Here is a 25142-nt window from a genome sequence, read left to right on the forward strand (position 1 = left end):
AATTTTCAAAGTTATGAATTTTTTAGCCCATTTTTGAGAATAAAAAATCCAGTCGACCTACGGCGGTGGCGCCATCGAAGATATCTTGTACGAACTCCGCGACAATTGCAGCGGATCCAGGGTAAATTTTTTCTGGCAGTTTTCGAGGTCGATTGTAAGAAAATAGTGGGCCAATTGGTCCCGCTTTGAGTGGGGAAATCATACGTCGGTAAATTGCAACGCGGGCTAAGCGATTGCCGGTAACGGCCAGAGTAGGTTACGTGTTGGTTGGTAATTGCCGAACATGGTGATAAAAATAAACAGGCATTGACATGTATTCAAGTTATTCTACCTCGAATCTGAGAACGTGGTACGATTTCTCAACTAAAATCATACTTTCGTTTCAAAATTTTGCAATCAAATATTAACCAAAGTCATCGTATAAAAAAAATTCAAACCTATGGTTATACTGGGTCATGGTATAATCTCCACGTGTTAGCCTCTCATGACAGGAATGTTGGGATTGCATACTTGTACTTTTATTACTGCTTGTTGACTGGTTCCAACGCTATTTCCCGACAGGTAAAATGACAAGAAGAATATCCGTCGTATTGTTTAATCTTCGACAGTTTTGAAGGCAGATGATCTTTCAACAATATCATTAATTCGAAAGATATACTTTCAATACCAAACAAATGAATTTTATGTAGAATTAAAAGAATGGCGTTTGGAGATAATTTTGGAGAAATAAAAAATGAATATTTCAAAATGTGCAGTATAACGCAATACAGTACCCAACATTCCCTGTCGTTTTACGTAGAACCCACAGTTTAGGTAATCTATAATTACGCAATATGCAATTATCTTCTTTTTCCACCGCATGTAAACGAGGTAGTAAATGAGGAGAGAGTCGAAGTCGAAATCAGGTGAAGGAAACATAGTTATAAGTACGGGTGGTATGGCAGCTCTTGATTGACGCTTGATCGCCCTGCATTGCAGGAATTCTTACTCCTATAAGTTTCGGTGCAACGGACGAAGTTGTACTGTGTTGATATTTTGATGGAGTGCAGAATTCATGTTATAATTGAATAATAGAGCCCCAATCCCGAAGGAAACATTAAAATGAATGCAGTGTTGAGAGTACAACACACGAAAAAATACTGCCAATGACAAACAGACGAGTTTGTTTTGAATCGGTATTCCAAAAATTGCGAGAAAAGACTATAACAATAACCATGGATCTTCACTGCTTCATCGACAATTCGCAGCTAGTCGTTAAGCAATGACCAATTGTGACAAAAAAGACAAGAAATTCACAACATCAGTAATAATACAACAACATCAACACTTATAATCATAAACTCGAATCTAGAGAAATTCATATGCTTACGTGATATTTTCGGGAAACTGTTACAGTAGTCTCTACTGCCATTGTATTTCCACAGGATCACAAATGTAGAGCGGATGTCCTTTTGATAAAAATGCACTCAAAATATTACGCGAAACACTCCGAGTAGCGTGATTTACACAACGTTATGCCGCACACGTTGTTCCGCGCGCGCTCGTCGTACACAAATGACGCAAAACGCTCCTGGCACAGCTCGACTTTGCTCCGACCACGTACGCGCGCGCCATCTGCAATCGCAAAATTGAACTTCCACACTTATGCTCTGCAAATTTGAGTCGCAGACACTAAGCAAATAAAAAATTCAATCCAACAAACGATTTATGGAGATATTTATTTGTATACCGTTTAGGTGGCTTGGGCCATTCAACTCTGAGATTCTAGTCAATGTTGGTACAGTCTATGACCTTTCGAACGTACGCGGTGATGGTTTGATGTGCATAGCCATAAACAATGCTCTGTAAGCCTATGCCTGGAAGCCTATGGATGGTAGTCAAAAAGAAGGCAAGTTAGGAGCAGTTTGGAGGGCATTCGATGCCTAGCTAGATGAGAACATTTTATTGAAATAAAATTTGGAGATATGTGAATACAGTAGTTTGATTAGAATTTACCTTTATAAATCTTAGCTTTCGTCAAACGCGCTTGCGTTCGTCAGAAGGTTTCACTTAAGTCGGTGTAAGCGTTGCGTTTAGCAATTATGATGGCGATTTGACGTGCCAAGTGAATATTCATGCCAAATGTCTGAAAATTTGGTGCGTTTTTACTATCTAATTTGAAACATGGCGACTCCGACAAATGGCAATGGAAATCTGGTCGACGAATTCGAAGAAGCATTTCAGGTTACTAGAATAATATTTATAAGTCATTATTCCAACCTATAAAAGTTTATAACCTCCGAAAAATGCTATTCATGCTCTCAGGATATATTGATAAATAATGCACTAAGCTGTTCACGCATTACTGTGCCACGAAAAACGATGACAAAGAATACAAAATATTTTGAACAAAATTTATCAACCAACCTCAATACTCACTTGAAATGTTTGACTTGACATTTTTGCATAATTTCGAATTCGCTTACAGCAATGTCTGAATGTCTTGACAAAAGATGAAAGCCTTGGGATCAACAACGTAGGCACGGGTCTATCTGTTGACAAAGACGAGGCACGAGCAGAGGTCGAACAAGTTACTTTGAGGTTCATAGATCTTGCTCGGCAAATGGAAGCATTTTTCCTACAAAAACGTTTTTTGCTGTCCGCTTTGAAGCCTGAGTTAGTTGTCAAGGAAGACATAAATGACCTGAAAGTAGAACTTGTCAGGAAAGATGAACTAATCAAGAGGCATTACGACAAAATTGCCATATGGCAAAATCTGCTAGCTGATTTACAAGGCTGGGCCAAATCGCCGGTACAAGGCCCTGCACCTAATGGTGAGATTATAAAACTTCTTGTGGTTCTACTGAGATAAGATATGAAATTGATGAATAAACATTTTTTTTTTGGCACTGGAAGATATTAGGAATGTCCTTCAGCTTCTAAAGAATAAAAAAAACAAAAATTGGAAAATTTTTCCTTCTTATTCCTCGATACAGTTAAACGGCAGAAAAAACTCAGACCTCAGTGTTATCTCTGATTATTTGATATCCACATTGACATCTGAAAGAATAGTTTTCTTAATCATATCATAGGACTGGCAAATGGTAGTGGAGTTCAGGCGCAACCACCTGGTAATGGAAGTGGGGGGCCGGTATTGCAACAACAGCAGCAGCAGCAACAACAGCAACAGCAGCAGCAACAACAGCAGCAGCAGCACCAACAACAACAACTCCAGCTACAACAGCAACTGCAACAGATACAGCAGCATCAACTGCAGCAGCAACAGCTCCATCAACAACAGGTATTTAAGTAACGTTAATATATTGTTAATGCAACTCAAGTTTACACACTTCTGATAAAATATGTATATATATAATTATATATATATATATTAAGCGTCAAATAACCGACTGATATGGTTTTATTTTAACGGTACGATATTGAGTACTGTGTTTATTATTATACACATTAATAATGATCGATTCGCAACAGTGGATACAGTCAGAAAATTTTGAAAGCGAGACATTCCAACATCTTGACTCAATGTCGATACGACACATTACTATCAATTATTTGTGGCTGAATGTCACTGGTACATTTGATCACAAACTAATATTTTAGATACCGTGTAATTAAAAAAAAAAATATTCGAGTATTTAACACTCCAGAAGTTTTTAAACCTGGGCATTCTGTAGAATTTGAGTGCTATCGTATGAAATTTGCACAAAGGTCAACTGTTTCAAGTGCAGGCCGCACGACTGTTACTATCTATTGGCACTTAATAAGGTGTTGATTTATTACCTAATCTAGTTTTTGTAAATAGGAATTTATTTCACAAATATTTTGAAAGTATTTTTTGCTTAGATTCGTATTACTCAGTATCATCTCCAAGCTTTGGCTTTACCATTATATTTATAAAGATAACCATATTTCGTTTTTCTTTTTTTTTCTTTTTTAATTTTTATTCTTTTTCTAATTGATTTTCTAACAAAGGATAGTTTTGCCACCTAAAAATACTTTCATTTATATTATAGCCATTGCTAGCAACTGAGTCATTTGATATCTTAACTTTATTTCAATAATATAAGACGAAAAATTGATTATATCAGAAATATTTCGTGGCTACATAATACTCACAATAAGTTAGTTATTAAGGTTCACTAAAATTATTGCAAATTAGATGCCCCGTGGCCTAAGAATTTGAGAAACTACTAAGATTGTTGGCAGTTTTACAAATGCACTTTATTTCTTCCGCTGATATCGCTAGTACTCTAAATAGGTGCCTACCCAGTATGTGGTAAATGCTAAAATAGGTATTCTAAAAATATTGTGGCATACCGTATTTCAAGTAGAAATCATCTTTTTAAACATAAGCTGAGACATTCAGCACGGTCCATTCTTGATTATAGTTAACAGATGATGACTAATTCTCATCAGTCGGCTTTGTGATCCACGTATTTGGCTTCTTTGAAATGCTTTAGACATTAGCAGCCATGCTATGTTGAAATATCTACTTGTGAAGTGATCCGCCCCCCTAACCACAAATCGTAGAATGTTGCGTGATGCGTAGGCGCGATAACAGAACTGTTGACAAACATTATCGATTCGAATATCATTAGTACATAATATATAGTGTGCAAAACATTAGACATTATTTTGTACCTGTCAGATGCACCCCTTCATTCATGTGAGCCTGAAAACGCAGAAAATGATTTACCAATGTTATGACATATAAATTTGGCTACATGCAAGTGAGAGATCAGGGATGGCTAGTAAAAAAGTTTATTTATCAAGTCATGGTGAATTAGTGCCTTACCTGAATCTTACTATATGCCAACACAAAGTGCTCTTATTATTTTATCAAATGAAAAACCTAAGCCATCTTTATACAACTGCTAAATCTGCGGTGGTTTTGTAATAACAAAACTAAAATTTACATAGTTACGAAATAACAACACGAAACTATAGAGTGAGCGCTACCAATATAGGTACAACTAAGAAATTTAGAGATTGTTATTTATGGAATCGTCATGTACAGCGATAGCATTAGATAATTAGAGAAATGTGAAAATATGTGCCAAATTAAGTTGTAAAACAGGTACAAATATCTAGCCAAATAAAACGATAACGTGAAGAAATATTTAAAACAGTACAGATTGAACAATAGTATTATTCAGTATATAAAATGTTTCAAAATAGTAAGGTTTATTTCTTGAAATATTTATCTGATATTGTTGATTGTACCAGAAAAACAATACCTATTGTTACTAAAGAGATTATACCCTATTTTAATAATTATTAATATATTGTCACTCCATATCTATACTAGCTGACTAAATATTGGATAAGTAAAAATTCCGATGCTTCCATGATATTATTTATAATCATATATACACAATTCGTGTAAAAAGTAGTTGACTTTCTTTTTACTTTTTAGTTCTGGTTGTTTCTTGGTATATGGGTTCCTCATAGTTTACTTTTACAGTCATTGTTTGTTTCTTATACATTGTTGTTTTTTTACTCTTTTTTTTCTTCCGTGTCACATATCTCATTGTTTACACATCGCTGTAATAATTGCTCTTTAATGTCAGTAATTTCATATGTCGATATTAATATTACCTAAGTTTCGTACATTTGTATTAGTAGGTATCTTCCTTTTGATAGTGGTGGTACGTACTATTTGCATGTACACACGCACATTACTTGCATTTGCACAAGGAATAAAAGGAAACATCAGGAATTCCGAAAGATTAGATTGAATCTTTGTGCAATTGCTATATTGCTATTGTTTCGATTTTCCAAAGTTAACAATTTTTAATTGCGCTCATTGTAGACTCTAAATCATTTGTTTTACATAAAAACAAAAAATAGATTACCTAATTATGTTATGTCATCATCACACGCTAGTAGATATCTTTTAGAATAAAAGCTCTGTTACTGGTGAAATGTTGTGCTTTCTTTCACTCACCTTGCCTACCTATCGCCTGCTCCCAAGTTCCCTTTGCTTCATAGTCTGTCTATCTGTCTACATGCATGCAATATATTTTTACTCATCTTCATTATCGCTTAAATCAATAGGTGCAGTTAACAAAGATCACACATTTATCAGACAATGTTGAATGCGCAGAATTAACGAAATGAAATCTCAACAATTTCTATCGTCTGTGCTGTTTTACCACATGCGCAACTTCCATCATACTCGGGCATGTCGTAATAAAATGTAACACGCTCTCAATTTGAAAGTTTTAAAATTCTTGTTTTAATGTTACGCCACAAAGAACCTCTTCGGTGTACTATCTGCCCCCTCATTTGTCCGTGACGCACACATTCACATTCATTTGATTAATTTTAAGATGTTGTTGAAGTTCGTAACATTAATGCAACGTTGCATTTTTGTAAGAAAAATCGTTCTTCTGAACTTGAGAATTTTTAGTTACATCTAAATTTCACTAAATCGTAACGAAGCAAAATATACTCATATGTTGGAATATGGGCTTATTTATCATTATTCTAAAATTACGAAACACTGATTTTTGTTTCCATGTTTCATTATGTTAATGTTATCAACTTCAACTCCATATTTGAGGACAGTTTGAACCGAAACTTTGAGAACAGGACTCAAAAACAGTCTTGTTGATTTTAATCTTACAGGTACAACAGGGTGCAGGTGCTCCGCCGCCTCAGGGTCTACAAGGCGTCGGCGTATCGGTGGCGCAACAAGGGATGTTCATGTCACAAGGGGGTGGGGGAAGAGCAGGTGGCTTTGGGGTAGGAGGCGGTGCTTTACAGGGTCCACTCGCATTCCTTGAGAAGACTACAAGCAATATAGGAATGCCGGAAGGGCGGAGGTGACGCGGACGAGGGAGGGGGCGAGGCAGAGGTCGAGGAAGAGGCCGAGGCAGGGGACGTGGTTTAGCACAACCGTCCCTCCTCGATCCTTCCGACCCTTCTTCGTATGCTGCTGCTGCTGCAGCGCCCCTTCCCTCTCAACAACAGCAGCCTCCTCCTCCATGTACTTAAAATTCCTCTTCTTTCTTCGTTCGTTTTCTATAGTTGATTTTATTTGGAGGATTCAGTAATTGTAGCAATTACCAACAATATTTCTTTGCGATTACATTTAGTTTTTTTATCATAACGATAAAACTTTTTTGTTCCAATATCCAAATCTTGTTACCTACATACTAAATAAGAAGTACAAAACCTATTTAGAATCGTATGTCATTCTTCACGATAGACTTTTTTTTTTGTAATACGAATCGTGAATGTTAATGTTTTTCATGTTACATTGGCGTAGAAAACTTTGACATGCAAATAATAATAGTAAGCAATATTTTTTAAATACTAATTGAGCAATACAAGCATAGATTGGGCATGCTACTGATGAGTGTTTGGTTTCTCTCAAACCAAATTGATCAACCTGGTACGGGTACCATTGTTACTTCATAACTCTTAAATCTGTTGTTAGGTACAGATATTTACTTTGTATTGCTTCGCTACTTCATAGACACGTACATGTGGTAAACGACTTTGTTACTTGCTCTACAGCTTCTAATGCTGTCAAACTCACTTAAAAATTGTTTTATATTTAGTGAATTAAAACGAATTTGCTTCAATTGTATCATAGCTGCAATAAATGCAACTATAATAGTACATGCTTGAGGATTCTTCAACAGCGATCGAAGAATCGGCAATGTGTATTTTGTAAAACAATTTGTACATACCTATGATAATCAAATAATCCTTAGTTATCGAGATGTAAATAGAATTAGATAAATACATCATAGTCCTACTTATCTTATTCCACGGTTTATAAAATCACATGTAATCTTGATTCATGTAGAAAATAATCCATTCTATGATGAATAAAATCGAGACTTCATAGTATAATCCAAATATAGATGTATCTCATACACTGTTATAAACCAAATCCGTTTTATTTCAATTCCGTCGGATACTTACATTGATTACTTCAACATATTGATATAAACATGGCATCTTAGGTTACATTACGTTTACTACATCTAACAGTTTATACAACGCCGTATGATACATTGCTCTCGTGGAAGAGATCAAATCTGCCTCTTGTTTCGTTACTGCATAAAAAGACGTTCATCAGGTCATAATTTTCAATACTTCATTTTATATAACGTAGAAACTCTACGGTGCATCAGTTGACTCAAGGATGATGATGATAAGCAGAAAGTTTTCGTTGTTAATGGTACATATTACGAATACTTATATTATTAACGTTATTTGCTAACGTATTGACTTTTTGGTCATGATTCTTTGTCCCAAGTGAAGAAACAGTGGTACGAATAATGAACTAGAGGTATACACTGGGTGCCTTTGGTAGCAGAAAACAAAAAAAAGGCAATACATAGTTGATATTTTAAAATTGAAATTCCGGACACTGCATTATTTTAAATGATTATGACGTAATCATTATAATACACACTTGTTGTAAGCAAACGATTTCTTACTCTTGATAAAAATTTTACTGAATATGTGAAACTCAGATTCACTTTGCATATTACAATAAAAATAATGATACGCTCCAGAAGTTTTAATTGTACAGGCGACTATCTAGTGATTGATCATGCAAAATATTTTTAAACAAGTATGAATATTTAATCAACAACAGTATTATATCAAGTATACGTTAATGTAAAAGTATCAAATGCATAGTGTTGTACGTACGGTTTGGTACTTATGACAGTTGCTCGAGAAATTGGACGAGGGTACGCGTTGGACGACCTGTCATCCCAGCCGGAAGATAGGGTAGCTCGTCGTTACCAGGACCCATAACACCTGCAATGTCCAAGTGAAGCCAAGGAGCGTCCTTTTCGACAAATTCTCGCAAGAAACCTGCAGCCGTACAAGAACCACCGCCCTTACTCTTACTAAGGTTGTTAACATCCACAGCTTTGTGACTTTCTGTAATCATCGAAAAGTGGGACGGGTTTCAATTTATGCTTAAATTATCTTTCACCTTGAGAAATAATTTTTAATTAGAGTGAGAATAAATTTTCCATACTTGTCATTGCATCATTGAAATGTTGCCAAAGTGGAAACCGCCACACTCGATCACCAGTAAATGTTCCGGCAGTTCTTAGGTTTTCGTATAATTCGGCGCTGTTTGTAAATACGCCTGTAGCAACCCCCCCTAATGCAATTCTCATTGCACCGGTCAATGTAGCAATGTCCAAAGTCAATCTAATACGGATAACATAGAGGAGTGATGAATCTGTAGAGGGATAATTTTCGAAATATTACGATCTTCTCACAATTATTACCTTGGTTTAAATTCTTGGGCATAGCACAATGCGTCAGCCAAGATCAGTCTGCCTTCGGCATCTGTATTATCAACGCAAATAGTTTTGCCATTCATCGCAACGACAACATCACCGGGTTTTGTGGCAGTACCGGAAGGTAAATTTTCTGTGAGTGGAATTAAGCCAACAATATTAACTTTCAACTGCAGTTGAGCAGCTGCCTTGATCGAAGCGACAACGCAAGCAGCCCCACCCATATCTGCACGCATCTCGTCCATCTGAGCCGAGGGCTGAAAGATTATGTGATTATGTATGAAATACGACGTTATTACTTGACATGAATTGATTGTATCAAAATATTGGTATGGACAAATTTAGAAATGGTACATAAAAAAAGAGAAAATAATCACCTTGATACTGATGCCACCAGAATCAAAGGTAACACCTTTGCCAACAAAGACGATTGGTTTCTTGGTACCTTTACCTGCTCCCTCATAGCTGATTTCAAGAAATTTAGGAGGTTCAGCACTGCCACGAGCTACGCTCAGGAATGAGCCCATGCCCTTCTGTTCCGCCCATGCCTTGTCGTGTACTTGAACCTTGACCCCGAGTTGTGAAAGCTCGGTAGATACTTGGTTAGCAAAGATTGTTGGGGTCATCAAGTTTGCTGGTGTATCAGCCAGCTTCCGGGCCCAGTTTTGAGCTTCTGCCTTGATAAGTCCTTTGTGCCACTGTTGCCTGTGTTGAATAAGATGCATATATCATGATTTATTATTGGCGATACTACTATATTTTTGCAAGTTCCATGTACCGTTACACATTAAAGACTCGTATTCGATTCAACTTACTTTCCTTCCGAACCATAGAAAGAAACCTGTGGTAAAACTTTCTGCTTTTCTTTATTTTTGAATTCCTGGAAAAACCATGATGCAAGACCAGCTCCTTCAGCTGCTGCTTCAGCATCTCCTAGTGATTCGATGCTTATGTTTTTTATTTCAACGGCGTCCAATGCTCGACATCCAGCTACCAGTGATTTGAAATTTTATGTTATCAAGTATTTAGCAAATGGTTGATACATTGTTTCATAAACAATATGTTGATTTTATACCCAAAGCAGGATTAGCTTGATTGAAGATTTCTATAAAATCTTAGTAAATATCATTCGTGCTGACATGTGAAAAGTGACCTACCAGCAGCTGCTGCCCGTACATTTTCCTTGCCTTCATGTATTTCTTCCAATTCGTTGATACCGAGATTCGGCTTTCCCAAACCAACAACTGCCACTCCGACATGTTGCCTGCTCTCAGCAGGTTCTAGACCCCAGAACACCCTAGTCTCTGCCTTTTTCAATTTCGGCCCAGCTCTGTAATTATTCACAATTGTATGTCATAGTAATTATAAGTGGAATATGGAAATTGTTATGACGCGTATGAAAAAGTTTGAGAACTCGGGACTGCTCGATCGTAATCAAAGGTTTGATAACTGATCTCACATGCGAATAATTTAAATCTGTATTCTAATTATTAAATGAAACGAAAACAATTCATATTTTAAAAACACATGACAATAGGTGTTACAATAAATGACTGAACAATATCAAGGTAACAAACTATATTACACTGAATGTAACTACCATATCATCGATTTATATCAGGTTCGTTTAGTTTTATTCATCTCTTTCTACATAAATAAATAAACACTGTTTTCACTATACAACATTCATTAGCAATTTAATTAAAAATAGTTTGATTTTGATGTATTTAGCAAATGAATAACATTTCAAAAATATGATTGAATGAATACAAAGAAAAAAGATGAGTGGAAAACAATGTTAAGAAAATCTCACATCGCAAAATCTAGGTACAAGTAAAAAGTTGTGCTCCAATATATTCGCATAACAAACTTGTGACATGATAAACCTGAATGTGAAAGCTAATTAGAAAAATGCAGCAAATTTTTCGATTATACAGGAATAAAGATAGTACGTATTTTAGAAAATATGAGTGAGGACTTGACTATGATCGATATTATAGTTTCCTAACAAACTGTTGAAACGGAGCCTATAAAATACGTATTATTGAGTGCTGATGGTTTTCATTGTACACATATCGAAAATACACTATCTGACAACAAATGGAGTACATCAAAATCAAGTAATAGAACAATAATGAACTTTACACTTTTGATCAATTTTTTGTTATTACAATAATATTACCACGGTAGCACAGAAAGATGACTACACTGTTGATGTCGACATACAACTATGAACACATGAATTTAAACTTTGCAGAAAAATTGAATATGATGAAAGGAAGAACAGCATCTAAATTTGAGCATTTAATAGACAATTCTATCCGGCAACTTGTAGTTTTGAGAATTTTAATTTTACAACATTTTCAGGTATATTTGAAAATATATATAGACATGAATTGGAAATTTCTATGTTTCTTGGATACCAATTGATCCATCAAATATGATACAATTTTTATTTGTTTAAAATACAGTCTAAAAATATACTGTGTTTTTCAATTATCTGTTTCATATTTAGAATGTCTGTAGATATAAGTACAGTATTTGTTTAATTTTTGTTTACACAGAGCAATTTACTTCACGATAATTGTCCAATTATACACTTATAATATTTCTGTTTATTGCAACTAGCTACTCGGAAAACGAACAACAATTAACTACTACTATATATCACATTACGGAACATTGATATTCTTTACAAAGCCTGAAATTTTATTCAAATATGTATATATTGGCACAAAATTTGCAACGACCTGTTTTATTGCTATTATTAATTAGTAATTTGTTCACCAGGCTCAAAGTTGCACGAACTTAATTCTTGGCAAAACTTGTTTGACAAAATTATATTTACTCATATAGCAATATTACAACTATACCTATTAAATGTATATCAATTCCTAATAGTCATATCGTGTTTTCTAACACGTAAATCTGACCCATTTATAAATTCCCTAAAATTGAGCATGCGAAGGTAAAGCTTATATTTACATAGCCGTACGGCTCGGCATTATTATTAAACTGGGTTTGAAAGATTATGCAATTATTTTACAATAAAATATCCTTTTAGTAGTAATATAACTTTTTGGAATTGGAACATGATTTTTAATCATTTAAATCAGTTTAAATGATCTTTTCACAGAGATACCGGTGACTTTCCATGAACCTCAGTATTGAATACTTTTTTCTTTCATTAGAATCATTTATGATAACTTTTAAAATAACAACTGGTGGCATTCTAGTATTGAAGAATATGTTAAATATGTAGATAATTATTAGGTACCCGGTAAAGTAAATTTATTAATGTTATAGCAATATTCTAATTCTGTAATGATAATTTATCCATGGTTATCCAAGACCAGTAATACAATTATTGTGCGTGCTAATAAGACTTGAAGTCGATTCGCTAAGGATGTAAAATCGTCAGTACATTATAAGTGTGGATAATTCATGCCAGGATAAAAAGTGCAAAAAATTCATCACAAACATCAAATAAAATATAAAATACATTCTGAAATCCTATACATATATACAATAGGTACATGTGGTACAATTACACATGTGCAACATTTTTTTGTTGGATCAAATCATACAGCTTCCAGATAAAAAACATCACTGGCATGCAGTTTAATGATCCTGCATTACATTTCCGTTTCATTCCATTTACTTTATTAGCAATGTTTTACTGATTTGATCCATAAAAATGCGTCAAGTAATTACTTTCAATCTTACATTTCTTCGAATTATGTTCAAATAAGTTCCAAAATTTTAATAATACCCTGAGAATTAGCTGCTACTAAAACATTAGACCTTTGTCTCCAACAGACAGCTGATACAAATTCATTAAGTTCTTCCTCCTTTTTTTCTTGCATCTCTAAAACACTTCTTGCAGCATTAAACTTATTTGAGAACAGTTGTTTCGTTAATCCCTTGTAATAAATATACAGTGCATTATTTTCTGACCCACACGCAACGTATTCACCGTCTGTTGCTAGGCCGATGAAGTTCTTCTCATTTACGTGACCCACAAAAGTCCTAACACAGTGAGGACTATTGATGTTCCACATTTTCAACTGAGAATCTGTACTTGCAGAAACAATTTCTTCTTTGTTTATGAATTTAACATAGGACACAGCTTTGCGGTGGCCTTTAAATACACATATCGCTTCCTTCAGGTTACGCAAATCATAATAATGCACACAATGATCCGCTGATCCAAACGCTAAATGACAAGAGCTTTCTGGATTAAATTTAACAGAACAAATATTTGCCTTAGCCTCGAGTGAAGCTACAGAGTGGTCACTGTTGAGGGACCATAATTTCACCCTCGCATCATCCGATCCTGAAGCTATCAGCCTTGTGTCAACATCGTTGAAGTCGACGGACCAGCAACGTTTCTCATGTTCTTGAAATACTTTGGTACGTTGACCAGTTATAGTATCCCATACAGTGACTGTTCCCTCGTAATCAGCAGAAGCCAACATTCCTTTATGATAGGAATTCCACGAGACGCACGATATCTTTGAACTACATATCATTTCAGCGCACGGATAATGAATGTCAACACTATCTCGTACCGCTACTCCGTAATCAAACACTTTGATGCGTTTTGTGACACCAGCAATAGCAAAGTATTCGTTATCTTTGTCAAACTCTATACTCGATACGATAGTAGAGCTATTAAACACATCCGATGAATAATTCAATGTAGCTAATGTTCGCAAAGAGTTATACCTTAAAAACTTAACTAAATTATCCCTGAATACATCTAATCCAGAACTAGTTCCTGGTTCTGTTTCTGTTTGGTGCTGGACCTTTTCGGACTGTTCAAAAAGTAGATCTTTGATACGAGTGTCAGCGTAGCATTGAACAAATTCGTCAAAATGTGCATGCATTCTCTTCCGGCGAATTGCCAAGATTGAAGTGGCACAGTTTTGTTTCTGTATCATGGCTGAAGCAAAAAGATCGTTATTGCACGAATCCGGTGGATTTAGGTCTCCATCCTTAACCATGTTTGAGTCTATGATATCAATTAGCTCGATCATTTCTCGCTTGATAGCCGAAACTTGTGCAGTATCAGTTTCGCTAGGTTTTTTCAAATCCTCAACACGAGGGCATTTGCTCTGAACTTCTTTTAAAATATTTTCAACTTCCTCAATGTCACGCTTGATCAAAGCGACTTCCTTCGCCAACTGATTTCTTTGGTCCTCTTTGTGCCTGAGCAAATGTCTCAGAAATTCGTGAAGCAATTTATTTTGAGTTGCGCAGGATTCGGCTTCGAGTAAATTTTTCCTCTGCATAAGGACCTCCAGCATTACATTTACATCTGGTAAAGTTAAATTAGCACTTTCCGCTGCTACAAAGCCTCTCAGTCCATCACATACTGGAATGAGCATATCGATTTCTGTTTGAGAAAGACCTCCAACTCTGGTACTTCCTGTACCGCTTCCCGAATCACCAGGGCCTTTCAATCGCATTTTATACTTTGCGATCAAATCGTTCAATACGAAATTAGGAAATATATCCTGCTGGGTCAGTGTGAAACTACATTTCGGGCAGCGGCCATTGACTTCGAGCGAATTGATAATACATGGGTAGCAAAATGTGTGACCGCATCGAGTGATGTGTGGTTCATTCATCACTTCGATACATATGGGGCATAGATAATCATTATTTTTGTCTTCAAGGGTACCACTGATACCTTGGAGTACATTCGCAGATTGCAATAAACGTTTAACACTCCGCGCACGTCGAGTGGTGGATAATGGCGAAGCCTCGTTACCTGAGCCAACACCCACACCGCTGCTTTCAAGTTCGCCACTGTCACCAACAGACATTGTTGTATTCTGCTCTTAAATTATGTAGTGGAGTCTAATATCTGTGTTTATAGTGAAATTTTAGTGAGTGTGTTTAGGATCTTCTTATTCGGTGCTTGAGTGAAGGCTGTAACAGTTGTTTTAAGACGTCGAATCGAATGATTGGTGAAAAATTTGATATGACGAAGTGAAATGTTGGCCGGTTATGAAAATATTACTATTCGTTTTAATTCTTGATCCGTTAACAAATCGACGTAGCTCATTTTTTTGGGTAAACGCCAACACAGCCTATCCCTTCCTGAAACAATCAAAATAATGCCTGTGAGCTCGTGGGAGTGAAAAATGTAAAAAAATCAATTCAAGTTAGCAAATTGCTTTCATTAGATAAAGTAACAAAAAATTGAAAAAGGAATTTAAAACAAAAAGAAAGCTTGAATAAGATTGATAAAAGACGGCTACGAGAAGATAATGAAAATTATCATTGGGGTGGGGCTCAGGCAGCATTATAGTAATTGTTTCAGGCTGTAATGTAATGTAAAAAATGGCAAAACACATTGGATAAAATTAAACGAACAAGAATTGTTGGATGTAAATAATAATGATAAAATATTTACTTACAAACGCACTTATAAGAAACAAGTTTTTTGTCCCAAGAACTGAAATAAGATACGCGTAAATATACTAAGCTATGATCTACGATTATTCTTACCTGATATGGTCATTCGTTCTAACAGCTAACCATAAATTGACGGAAATTTTGGGGATCAAAAACTTAAATTCGACTACACGGAAAATATAAGAATTCACATCGAAAGCATAAATTGCAGCTTAGTATTGAATCGGATTTTTGTTAGTCATCTTGTAATACTTACAGAGAAATGTTTTCCAGTAACTTTCCATTCACAAGTTCGTTATATTGTACAGCTGTAGGTGTTAGCCTAACACCATCTTGGCCTTCCGTCTCGTATACCCCAAGCACTAATCCCTTCTGTAATAAATATTTGAACGAGTTTATATTATTGTCGTCACTTTTTTTTGAAACAGGTAAGATTTGACAAACGCACTGTTTTTGTTTTCGACAGGGCGAAATTCAAAATCTGTATTTATTTGTCCTCTACGATTCGTCGATACTATGTTTACTGTATCGCCTATTACTGATTTGTAATACCAATGCTCAGTATAAACTTGAAAAACGAAACAAATGAGTCCTACGAGCAAACAATTATTAAAATTAATACATTTAATTCTCACCATTGTGTGCACTTGTCGGTTTACTGGGTTTACTACTCAATGTGCGAATAACATTATAAAGACGCATAAATATTTGCGAGTCATACCAGTGAATCACTTCATCCACATTTAGAAGGGTATTGATAAATGACTTTATCAGCAACATGCATTATGTACTATCGGTTAGTCTCGGTTTATAATTTCCACAACATATAGATAAAATTGTCGCAAATACGCAGCTGAACGATTACTGGCTAGTTAATAACATTAATATCGGATATTCCTTTACGGAAAAATATTAGAACCCGTATCGAAGGACATTACGCGAGAATAAAATGATATAAAAAGTAACGGACATAACTGTGTGACTTACTGTACAATTAGGCCAAAATGTAGACGAAAAAAAAGAAGAAAGGATATTACGGTTTACGATAGAGAAAAAGACAGAGAAATGAGACAGAAAGAAGACAATTTTCAACCTAAATAATTTCAACGATAATAATCACCTTCATTGTCGATTGGTGTGCGAAGAAACGCAACTGATTTATTCCTTGTCGTACTCCTTTGGGCCTGACAAGAAGCAATGCCATCATTTGCTCGCAAGAGCAGAAACAAATACTTATCTCTCGACCCTCTGCCGCCCGAGCAACGCTTAATGGTCGGCCATACCGGAATTAAATTTCAGACGAACAGCGCCGATTCGAGGCAGAAAACATGTGGAATTTTTAAAATACACGATGCGTTACGAATGTTGAAAAATATTTCCGATAATTCGTTTTTACCAGTAACTGCAATGTCACTACGGCTGTTAATAGAGAAAAAAAAGAGGCCAAAATTGGAAAATATACAAAACTGTTGACAAGAAGGGATTAAGATTGAGTAGGTAAATACGACTTGTCGGATATCAACTGGAATTTGGATTGTTTTTAAGGTTATAAATCAGTCCACATGGTTGCCTGCTGTCGGCGTTGTAATCCGCTAGACTAATTCGGCATAGTTTAATCTGGACGCACGATCGACCGGTTATTTACGATAAAATTTATTGCAAGACTAGATAGCCCCAACACATTTATGATTGATGTAAAGTGAAATTAAACTAGATTTTTGAATTGTAGAGTTATCCTTGTGAAGCACAATATTGCCAATCAAGTCAACTATACAAACCGAAAAAAAAGGTTCTTAATACCTTTCTTTAGAGTTTAAGATGACTTGCCAAAACTAAACGGAGCACTGGTTTGCAGAAATTATCCGGAACTAAATATTTGCAGCCAAAGTTACATTGTCAATAGATATTATTTTTTAATAAATACAACAACGGGATAAGTTTCGGTAAACAAACGATTTACATTAATAACGGAGGTTCTTTGTACAGATTTTGAAGTTTCTGATCATTAATCGACAAATAAAATTTTCAGATTGAATTCGATTTGTCTGGATCAAAAATTAAGATTATTTATTCAGAAAATGTGCCATAGGATCTTCGTCACGTTTTCGTTTCATCTGGAAAGCTTCAATTTCTTCTGCAGTTGGTTCTTTAACTTCGAACATGCTGTTATAAGGCCGTTTTCGTTCATCCATTTTTAGCAGTCTGTCTGCTTCCTTTTGATTTTCAACTTCTTTTCTTAAAGCTTCTTTCAATTTATCCTCATCTTTATTTGCCTTTTTATTCCTTCGTTTTTCCTTTTGCTTTCGTTTCTTACTCTTCTTTTTGGATTTTGATTTACGTTCTGTTTTTGATTTCCAATTCTCTTCCTCATTTGAAGAATCACTTGAGTCCTTGTCATTGACTGAGGAATCGCTGTTTTGTTCAGCATTTCGTGCAACTACCATCTGTTCCTCTTTGGTCTCTAATATGTCAGTCTCTCTTACTTTTTGGTTCTGTTCATCTATTAAGGTAGGCCCCGGGGTTGGTACATCTGTGACTTGTTTTCCAGCATCACCAGTGCAATAGGAATTCTTAACAAATGAATGACAGCACCTATATCCCCAATGGCCCCCTTCCCAGTAGGAACCCCAAACCGATGTGTGATTGTTTGGAAAAACATCTTCTTCATATTTTGAACGTATCACTTGCTTTTCTTGACCTTTAATCACCTGTTGATAAATTTTTTTTAAAAATTGTCAAGTCGATCAAACTCTGGAGAAACATCAATGATTGGAATATTAAATACTTCTATGAGTCGAATGCACTATCGACAATAATTGTCAGCACTGAACAGATATGGCCATGTTGTAAAACTCAATTCATTACCTTTCCATATCTCGAGTATTCGACATAGTCTTCAGTCTGAGCAAGTAGCAAAGCGGCAGGTGGTGCCTGAAGATGTTCCGCACCTCCGTATCTCTTAATCACACCACCACGTGCCTCGTCTTTAAGTTCGTCCCGTTTTTTATCGTATTCCTGTTTGAGTAATTCAAGCTTAGTGGGTTCGGCCAAAAGATGAACATCAACACCGCGTTCATGAGCATCCCATGCAAACAGCTGTGCAACAGCATGTTGCTGAGTGTCACCAGAGAAACGTGCAAAATTTTCCCCTCGGTAAGCAACCCTGCAGAAAAAGGAACAGAAGATTTATAAAATCTTGTATTGTCGCAGAACGTACAATGGATGAAAAATACTTTAAATAAATCAATGGATGAGGAAAAATTACATTAGGTAAAGAACTCACTCTTGATCCGTCCCTGCGTAAGGATTGTCCCTCATAGACCTCGTCTTGGGATCATAATATGCTGAATTTGGATCCAAATTTCGCAAGTACTTAGCAGTATCTTCTCTAATCCTCAAGTTTCGTACAGTAATTCTTTGCTTTGAGTCAACTTTTGTACCAGGCATGTCCACCTCGTCTACGTATTTGTCTTCATCTTTGTCCGAATCTTGCTCGTCGTTTTCTTCTGCATTTAATTTATCAGCACGCATTTGTCTCTTGGCATCTTCTATTTTTTGATATTCTTCAACAATAGCTCTGTGTTCCGCTGGGTCATAGCCTGCCCATCTAATTTGATAATTAAAAAAACAAAACGGGTTACATTTGTGATAAAAAAAAGCTTATTTGTAAATGTAATGGACAATTATTACTTCTCTTTTCATCACTCTCACCTATCTCTTTTACCATCGTAATCGACAGATAAATCAGGTTGGACAAATTCATCTGGCGCAATATTAGCATTAGTAAATTTAGCCCCAATTTTTCGAGGCCTTTCCATGCAATCTTTTTTCTTATGCGTAACAGCTCCGCAATTTTCGCAAGCTCCTTTTCTATACTTTACTGCTACTTTGCTTGTATCTACACCACGTTTGTACCATTCATCCAAGTGGCTGAACTGTCTTTGTTTCTCAGGTTGAGGTCTTTGATGTTTGAGTGTTGGGCCCTGTTAACGTGACATTGGATAGATTATTTCGTTTTTATCAAGGATTATGGCGATGGTTGGTTTATCTGAGGAAAAAAATTGACAACAAAAAATACCTCTGCACCAAAATACCAAGGTGTAGCGCTGATGTATTGAGGAATGTGTGGATTTATATCTTTCCCTTCCTCGTCAACAGCTGCAGGCGCAGTACCTGCTTTCCGAGCCTCCTCTAGCTCTTTTGCTTTGCGCCAATCTTCCCTGCTCTTTTTTCTCGGCTCATCCTCAAACTCGCTTTTATTTTTAAGTATCACAGATACAGGAACGTTGGCCGATGGAGTTGTCATTTTGCTGAAAAAACTATATACATAATTCGTTTGTCACCAATGTAATTGAACAGCACTTACATGTCAACTTGTTAATTTACAGTGCTTGTTACAAAACTTTTTTCAAACGTTATTTTTGTAACAAATGGGTGAAAAGCGCACTGATGTAGCTCACTGGCAGTTTTACAAATTTTTGATCGTGTTCCACCGCAAAGAAACAGATAACCGTATGAGTAAATAATGCATTACCTTTGCGCAGTGTCCGGCCCAGAGTTTCACCATGCAGCAATATCCGATTTTGTGGGTAGTAAATACGTAGAAAAGCAATATTTACATCTCTTAGATTTTCAGGTTACAAGATACAAACTCAATCTCAATCAATTGTAAGCATATTAACGTAAGTAGAAAATTTAGTTCACTTTTGAGGGCTCCTCGCAGGTAAGTTTGTCACTTCACACGCGTTAATAACGTAATATCAATCGCCAAGTGTTCGATAAATGATTTAGAACACGTCAAAACGTCAAGTAACTGAACCGAAGTTCTTTCTCACTGAAATATAATAATACTGGAACAATCACTTGTATGGTTATGTATACGCTTGGTTTTCCGGAGGGAGAAAGATGCCTTGAAGGTGAACTGCTGTTTCTTCTGCACCGGTACAGTCCTTCAAAAAGCTTGTATCCCAAAGGTTAGTGTCTTTTTCGCACGCTTTTCCCTTTGCTGAATCGTAACAGAATATTTTTGCTTAGACTATCCCACGCATGCACAGTAGCCAGTAGAAAGAGACGCCACTTCACCTCCGACATGTCCAGAACTAACCGACTGTACGTCTCCGTCTAACTCGAGCTATGGCTGGATTTTCACAGGCTGCAAGCAGCGCGACGCCGCGACAGCGAGTGAGTATCCGTGAAAATGTATTGGACATAGCTGTGACGTCATAGGTGACGTTACGCAATTTGTCAATAATAGAGTATTTCTTTTCTGATTTTCTTTCACTTCTACAGGAAAAAAAACGTCGGTACATTCCGAAATTAATTTCGCGTAGAGGGGAAAATCTTACAAACGTTACTGTTCGATCAATTCAGCAATGTCGAATGCAGCTTTCGTGAAAGCGTACCTTAAAACGCTGCATTTAAAAATGGCCAACGCCGCAGGCGGTCAACCACTTGTAATTTTCACCTTCCAGGTTCCAGTTTCTACAGTAAACCGTTTGGTCAACGATTAATTTTCCGACAGGCGGTCGTCACGATTCAAGACAATTACTTCTGCCCGCTTATACTCTTCAGTGCTATTCACACGTACTTTCAATTAGACGTTAAAAGTACGGTGGATGGCCAACCGCACCAAAGTGAAAGGAAGGACAAAGGATCACCGCGGAAAAGGATCCGTGTAGTTGAACCGTGTACTATGAATTGGAACGTAAAATGGAGGGCCGTGTAGCTGGTCGACAATATTCGTTGTTATCCTCCGCCGCCTTTCCCTGCTCGTGAAGATCCCACTACTCGATATTGTTACTTTATCGTAAACGAGGTAATTATTGACCATGCTGTAAACTTATCATTAACTAACTTCCGCTTAGGATTAAATCCCGAATGGTAAACCACCTGTCAGCGCTGTTTAACCGTTCTTGAAGGTACTGAATTACTAAAATTCCTTGAAACGTTATTAAAGAAGTACTTGAAAAATGCGTGTGCTTCTCCACACTCCAAAGCTAATGTTAGAGTCACAATCGTTACCAGTCATGTTATGAAAGCAAAGGACGGCCAAATCGTCACAATATGATAAACATTACCGATCAAATAAGCATTACTTGGGAAAATTGACAATTTTGTAAGTGAGAGCCACTTGTCTTACCGTACTACAAAGATCGTATGAAATACCTTAAAAACTATCATTATTTCTGTTTCATCAATCTACACTATGAATACCATATGTACCACTTCACCCTCATAAGCCAAACCAAGTTCTGTTGTTTCTTTCACATGGGTGCTACTGATTTCAGGGTGGAGAATGGAATGGATGGATCGTGCCCCCTACTCCTCTCAAATTTTGGCGAACAGAATGGTTCCGATCGTGGAGTTGGATATCTGGTGCAGAAGTTGCCACTGTACAGGCCAAGCCCAGACACGAGTGACTTGGGCTACCACACCTTGGACAATAGTGCTTGCAGGTCATCGTCATCTACTTCAAACGTCACAGCTCCCATCAAACATCAACACCAGCATCAACAGCAAAAGACTCTCTGCCAATTGGACGAAGAATTGTTATTGAAGATTTTCGACTGGCTTACAACCAAGGAACGATGTACAGTAGCTCAAACATGCCATCGACTGCGAGAAGTTGCATGGCATCCCTCCCTATGGCACGACATAGAGATGGACCATACGCAGTGCGTGACTACAGCGATGAATGCAATAGCATATCATGGCCACCATTCCAGAATCCATCGTCTCATCCTGAACGGAGCCAGCGGACATCCTGGAGTCCTAGCCGCTCTTCCTTTGCCAAGACTGACGACTCTGGCCTTGCGTCACCTGAGACATGTTAATGATGACATTGTTGCAGCAATACTGGACAATTGTATGCATTTAAGAGAGCTAGACTTAACCGGATGTGCCTTTGTCACAAGAGCCTATACTCACCGCAGTGCTCTGCAGCTCCAATCGTTGGATATGAGCGATTGCCACGGCGTGGACGATGCTGGTCTTGCTCTCACCCTTTCTCGCATGCCTCATCTCTCTTGTCTTTATTTACGACGTTGTGCACGAATAACCGATGCCAGCCTTGTTGCTGTGACTTCATACTGCGGAACTTTGCGTCAACTTTCCGTATCAGATTGTGGAAGAGTAACAGATTTTGGTGTGCGAGAATTAGCTGCGCGTTTGGGTCCGTCTTTGAGGTACCTTTCCGTTGGCAAATGTGATCGTGTTTCGGATGCTGGAATCCTAGTTGTCGCACGACATTGCTACAAGTTGAGATACCTAAATGCCAGAGGATGCGAAGCACTCAGCGATACTGCTGTCCTCGCATTGGCCAAGGGCTGCCCTCGCATGCGTGCCTTTGACCTCGGGAAGTGTGACATTGGTGATGCAACCCTGGAGGCTCTATCAACAGGTTGTCCAAACTTGAAAAAGCTTTCTTTACGGGGCTGTGAACGCATAACTGATGATGGCCTTGAAGCTCTTGCCTATTATGTCCGTGGCTTGCGGCAATTGAATATTGGAGATTGTCCAAAAGTCACTTGTCTTGGATATCGTGCTGTTAAACGCTATTGTCGACGCTGTGTCATTGAGCACACCAACCCTGGCTTTTCGAGTTGATCTTTAGCATCATTTGCGTGTCATCACTCGATCCAGTGTCAATTTTACATATAAGTACATTTTTTTTTGTTCTCTTCAACTGCCACATTCCACGGAATGGAGCAGTCCCAATTTTTGGGATGATTTTAATCCGTCCAGTGCCACTTAGTGTTGCCATATGAAAATATTAAATTGCATGATGATCGTGTAAAGATTAGTATTGAGAATTAAACGTCCATGTACAATTGCAGCATCAGATGAAAAGAGAAGACATAAATATATATATGTGTAAAATTTTATAGACTAATATTTGGTAAACAAAAAACGTATATTCGCCTTATTCAACGTATACCGTATTTACCTGAAAATAAGACACAGTGCACTATGAAACTTGATAAACCAGTGCTCAAAGTTGACAGTTTCTTATTTTTGTGTAAATATTTTTACTTACACGAATGTATACGCTACATTAACATTACAATAGACTGTATAAAATTTATGATTAGTGAGTTGGAAGCGTACATGACCCTAAAGAAATTTGATCCATAAGAATGTATTAAAACGACAATATTTAACAAAATTTTCAAATTATTTGATCAGCATGATCAATGAGCATAATGATGAGCAATAAAATTCTAAATTTTTAAAAAATTTTTTCCCATATTATTTAAATGGGAAATAGAAAATTGAGAATCGCCACCTCTAAATATCAATATTAAGAGCTCATATTTTACTGAGGTCATTTTTGAGGGACACTCGGAAGATTTTTCAATGTTCTTCGAAAAAAAAAATAGTCGGTTTTTTTGAAACACTCAATGTATAATGATGAGTGTGACGAAATAGATAGGGATAGAGGGTATATCTGAAAATAGATAATGAAATTTTATACCTATGCGTTTTCTATACAAAATGCATAAAACAGATTATCGCGTTATAGCAGCGGGATCTTTTTTTTCCCTACCGTGTTCGTTGATGTTCAAAGTCCTTTTATCTCATCCCAACTAACACATTCTTGCATGTTTATTAAAATGATGGAGGTGTTACTTTTTCCCTGTTCGAATATATTTTGCGAGGGAAAAATAGAAGCTCCATTGCAAAATCGAGGGTTATGGGTAGGCGATATATAAATAAATATATATAAATATATATATATATATATATATATATATTTCTTTTTAACACGTGTCAAAAGTTTTATATTTATAATCTATAGTATTTAACGTAATAAATTAAAGAAGTAACGAATATCGAAATGAATATAGCATGATGATAATGACTTCATGTCTTGTTATATTTTTAATTTATTTCTCGCAATATATAATGATGTAAAAACAAAAAAATACGAAAATATTAGATATAAAAAATAAAACATCCATTACATAAATTGTTTTCTAATTATTACGCGCTAATTTTTGATTACCCGTCAACGAATCTCTTCCGTAGAAAATAGCAGTAAAAACAAATATAACGTTTGCCAAAATTTGCAACGTTCCAATTTTTAATGTTTTCGATCTGCCGGATTATGAATCTTTGCTTTGTACATCATATCTGCGAACAGTTATTCGTCGATACGCAACGTCAGATGAATTCTATCTCCGGAATTTAGGTGATAATCCGAAAGTGTACGGCCGTTCTCCAAATAACATCCGTACGCCCATAGCTTCTGTCTTTCAGGCGGCCACGCCTCGCCCCTTTCGAACCCCAAATTTCTGCAAGAACTTTGCAATGTCGTGAAAATTCTGCGCTTCAACGTGTCGACGGTGTCGGAAAAAGAGACATCCGCGAGTCGAATCCTTCTCCCATCCATCATTCGTATCGTCACACCATCGTACTGACCGCAAGCTAATG

General features: G+C 36.6%; 4 protein-coding genes across 10 annotated transcripts; 2 read left to right on the forward strand and 2 right to left on the reverse strand.

Annotated features, from left to right (window-relative positions):
• The first annotated feature begins 1661 nt into the window (after positions 1-1661).
• Positions 1662-8339, forward strand: LOC124308099 (mediator of RNA polymerase II transcription subunit 28). 2 transcript variants are annotated; one of them, XM_046770455.1, is made up of 4 exons: positions 1662-1888; positions 2468-2813; positions 3072-3280; positions 6631-8339. In XM_046770455.1, exons 1-4 carry the CDS (start codon positions 1838-1840, stop codon positions 6829-6831), a joined length of 807 nt encoding a protein of 268 aa, XP_046626411.1. In that variant the 5' UTR covers positions 1662-1837; the 3' UTR covers positions 6832-8339. The 2 variants fall into 2 exon arrangements, with proteins under 2 accessions (XP_046626411.1, XP_046626410.1); XM_046770454.1 differs by lacking the exon at positions 1662-1888 and adding an exon at positions 1895-2223.
• On the reverse strand, positions 4200-17225 carry LOC124308094 (cytosol aminopeptidase-like). 6 transcript variants are annotated; one of them, XM_046770447.1, is made up of 9 exons: positions 16831-17225; positions 15967-16082; positions 10442-10614; positions 10100-10274; positions 9662-9989; positions 9273-9541; positions 9014-9192; positions 8677-8913; positions 4200-4563 (listed from the first exon to the last, which is right to left on the reverse strand). In XM_046770447.1, the coding sequence occupies exons 1-8, from the start codon at positions 16915-16917 to the stop codon at positions 8687-8689; spliced, it is 1554 nt and encodes a 517-aa protein (XP_046626403.1). In that variant the 5' UTR covers positions 16918-17225; the 3' UTR covers positions 4200-4563; positions 8677-8686. The 6 variants fall into 6 exon arrangements, with proteins under 6 accessions (XP_046626403.1, XP_046626404.1, XP_046626402.1 ...); XM_046770448.1 differs by lacking the exon at positions 4200-4563 and adding an exon at positions 7890-8323; XM_046770446.1 differs by lacking the exon at positions 4200-4563 and having other exon boundaries at positions 7890-8913; positions 16831-17224.
• Positions 17226-17598: 373 nt separating this feature from the next.
• LOC124308096 (pre-mRNA-splicing factor Slu7) lies at positions 17599-20893 on the reverse strand. Its single transcript, XM_046770450.1, has 6 exons — positions 20245-20893; positions 19789-20020; positions 19422-19693; positions 18994-19317; positions 18576-18873; positions 17599-18418 (listed from the first exon to the last, which is right to left on the reverse strand). Exons 2-6 carry the CDS (start codon positions 20014-20016, stop codon positions 17774-17776), a joined length of 1767 nt encoding a protein of 588 aa, XP_046626406.1. The 5' UTR covers positions 20017-20020; positions 20245-20893; the 3' UTR covers positions 17599-17773.
• Positions 20894-21121: 228 nt separating this feature from the next.
• Positions 21122-24678, forward strand: LOC124308097 (F-box/LRR-repeat protein 7-like). Its single transcript, XM_046770452.1, has 2 exons — positions 21122-21525; positions 21998-24678. The coding sequence occupies exon 2, from the start codon at positions 22011-22013 to the stop codon at positions 23313-23315; it is 1305 nt and encodes a 434-aa protein (XP_046626408.1). The 5' UTR covers positions 21122-21525; positions 21998-22010; the 3' UTR covers positions 23316-24678.
• Positions 24679-25142: the final 464 nt, after the last annotated feature.

The sequence above is a fragment of the Neodiprion virginianus genome, chromosome 6 (genome assembly GCF_021901495.1).
Source record: "Neodiprion virginianus isolate iyNeoVirg1 chromosome 6, iyNeoVirg1.1, whole genome shotgun sequence".
Taxonomy (NCBI): Eukaryota; Metazoa; Arthropoda; class Insecta; order Hymenoptera; family Diprionidae; genus Neodiprion; species Neodiprion virginianus.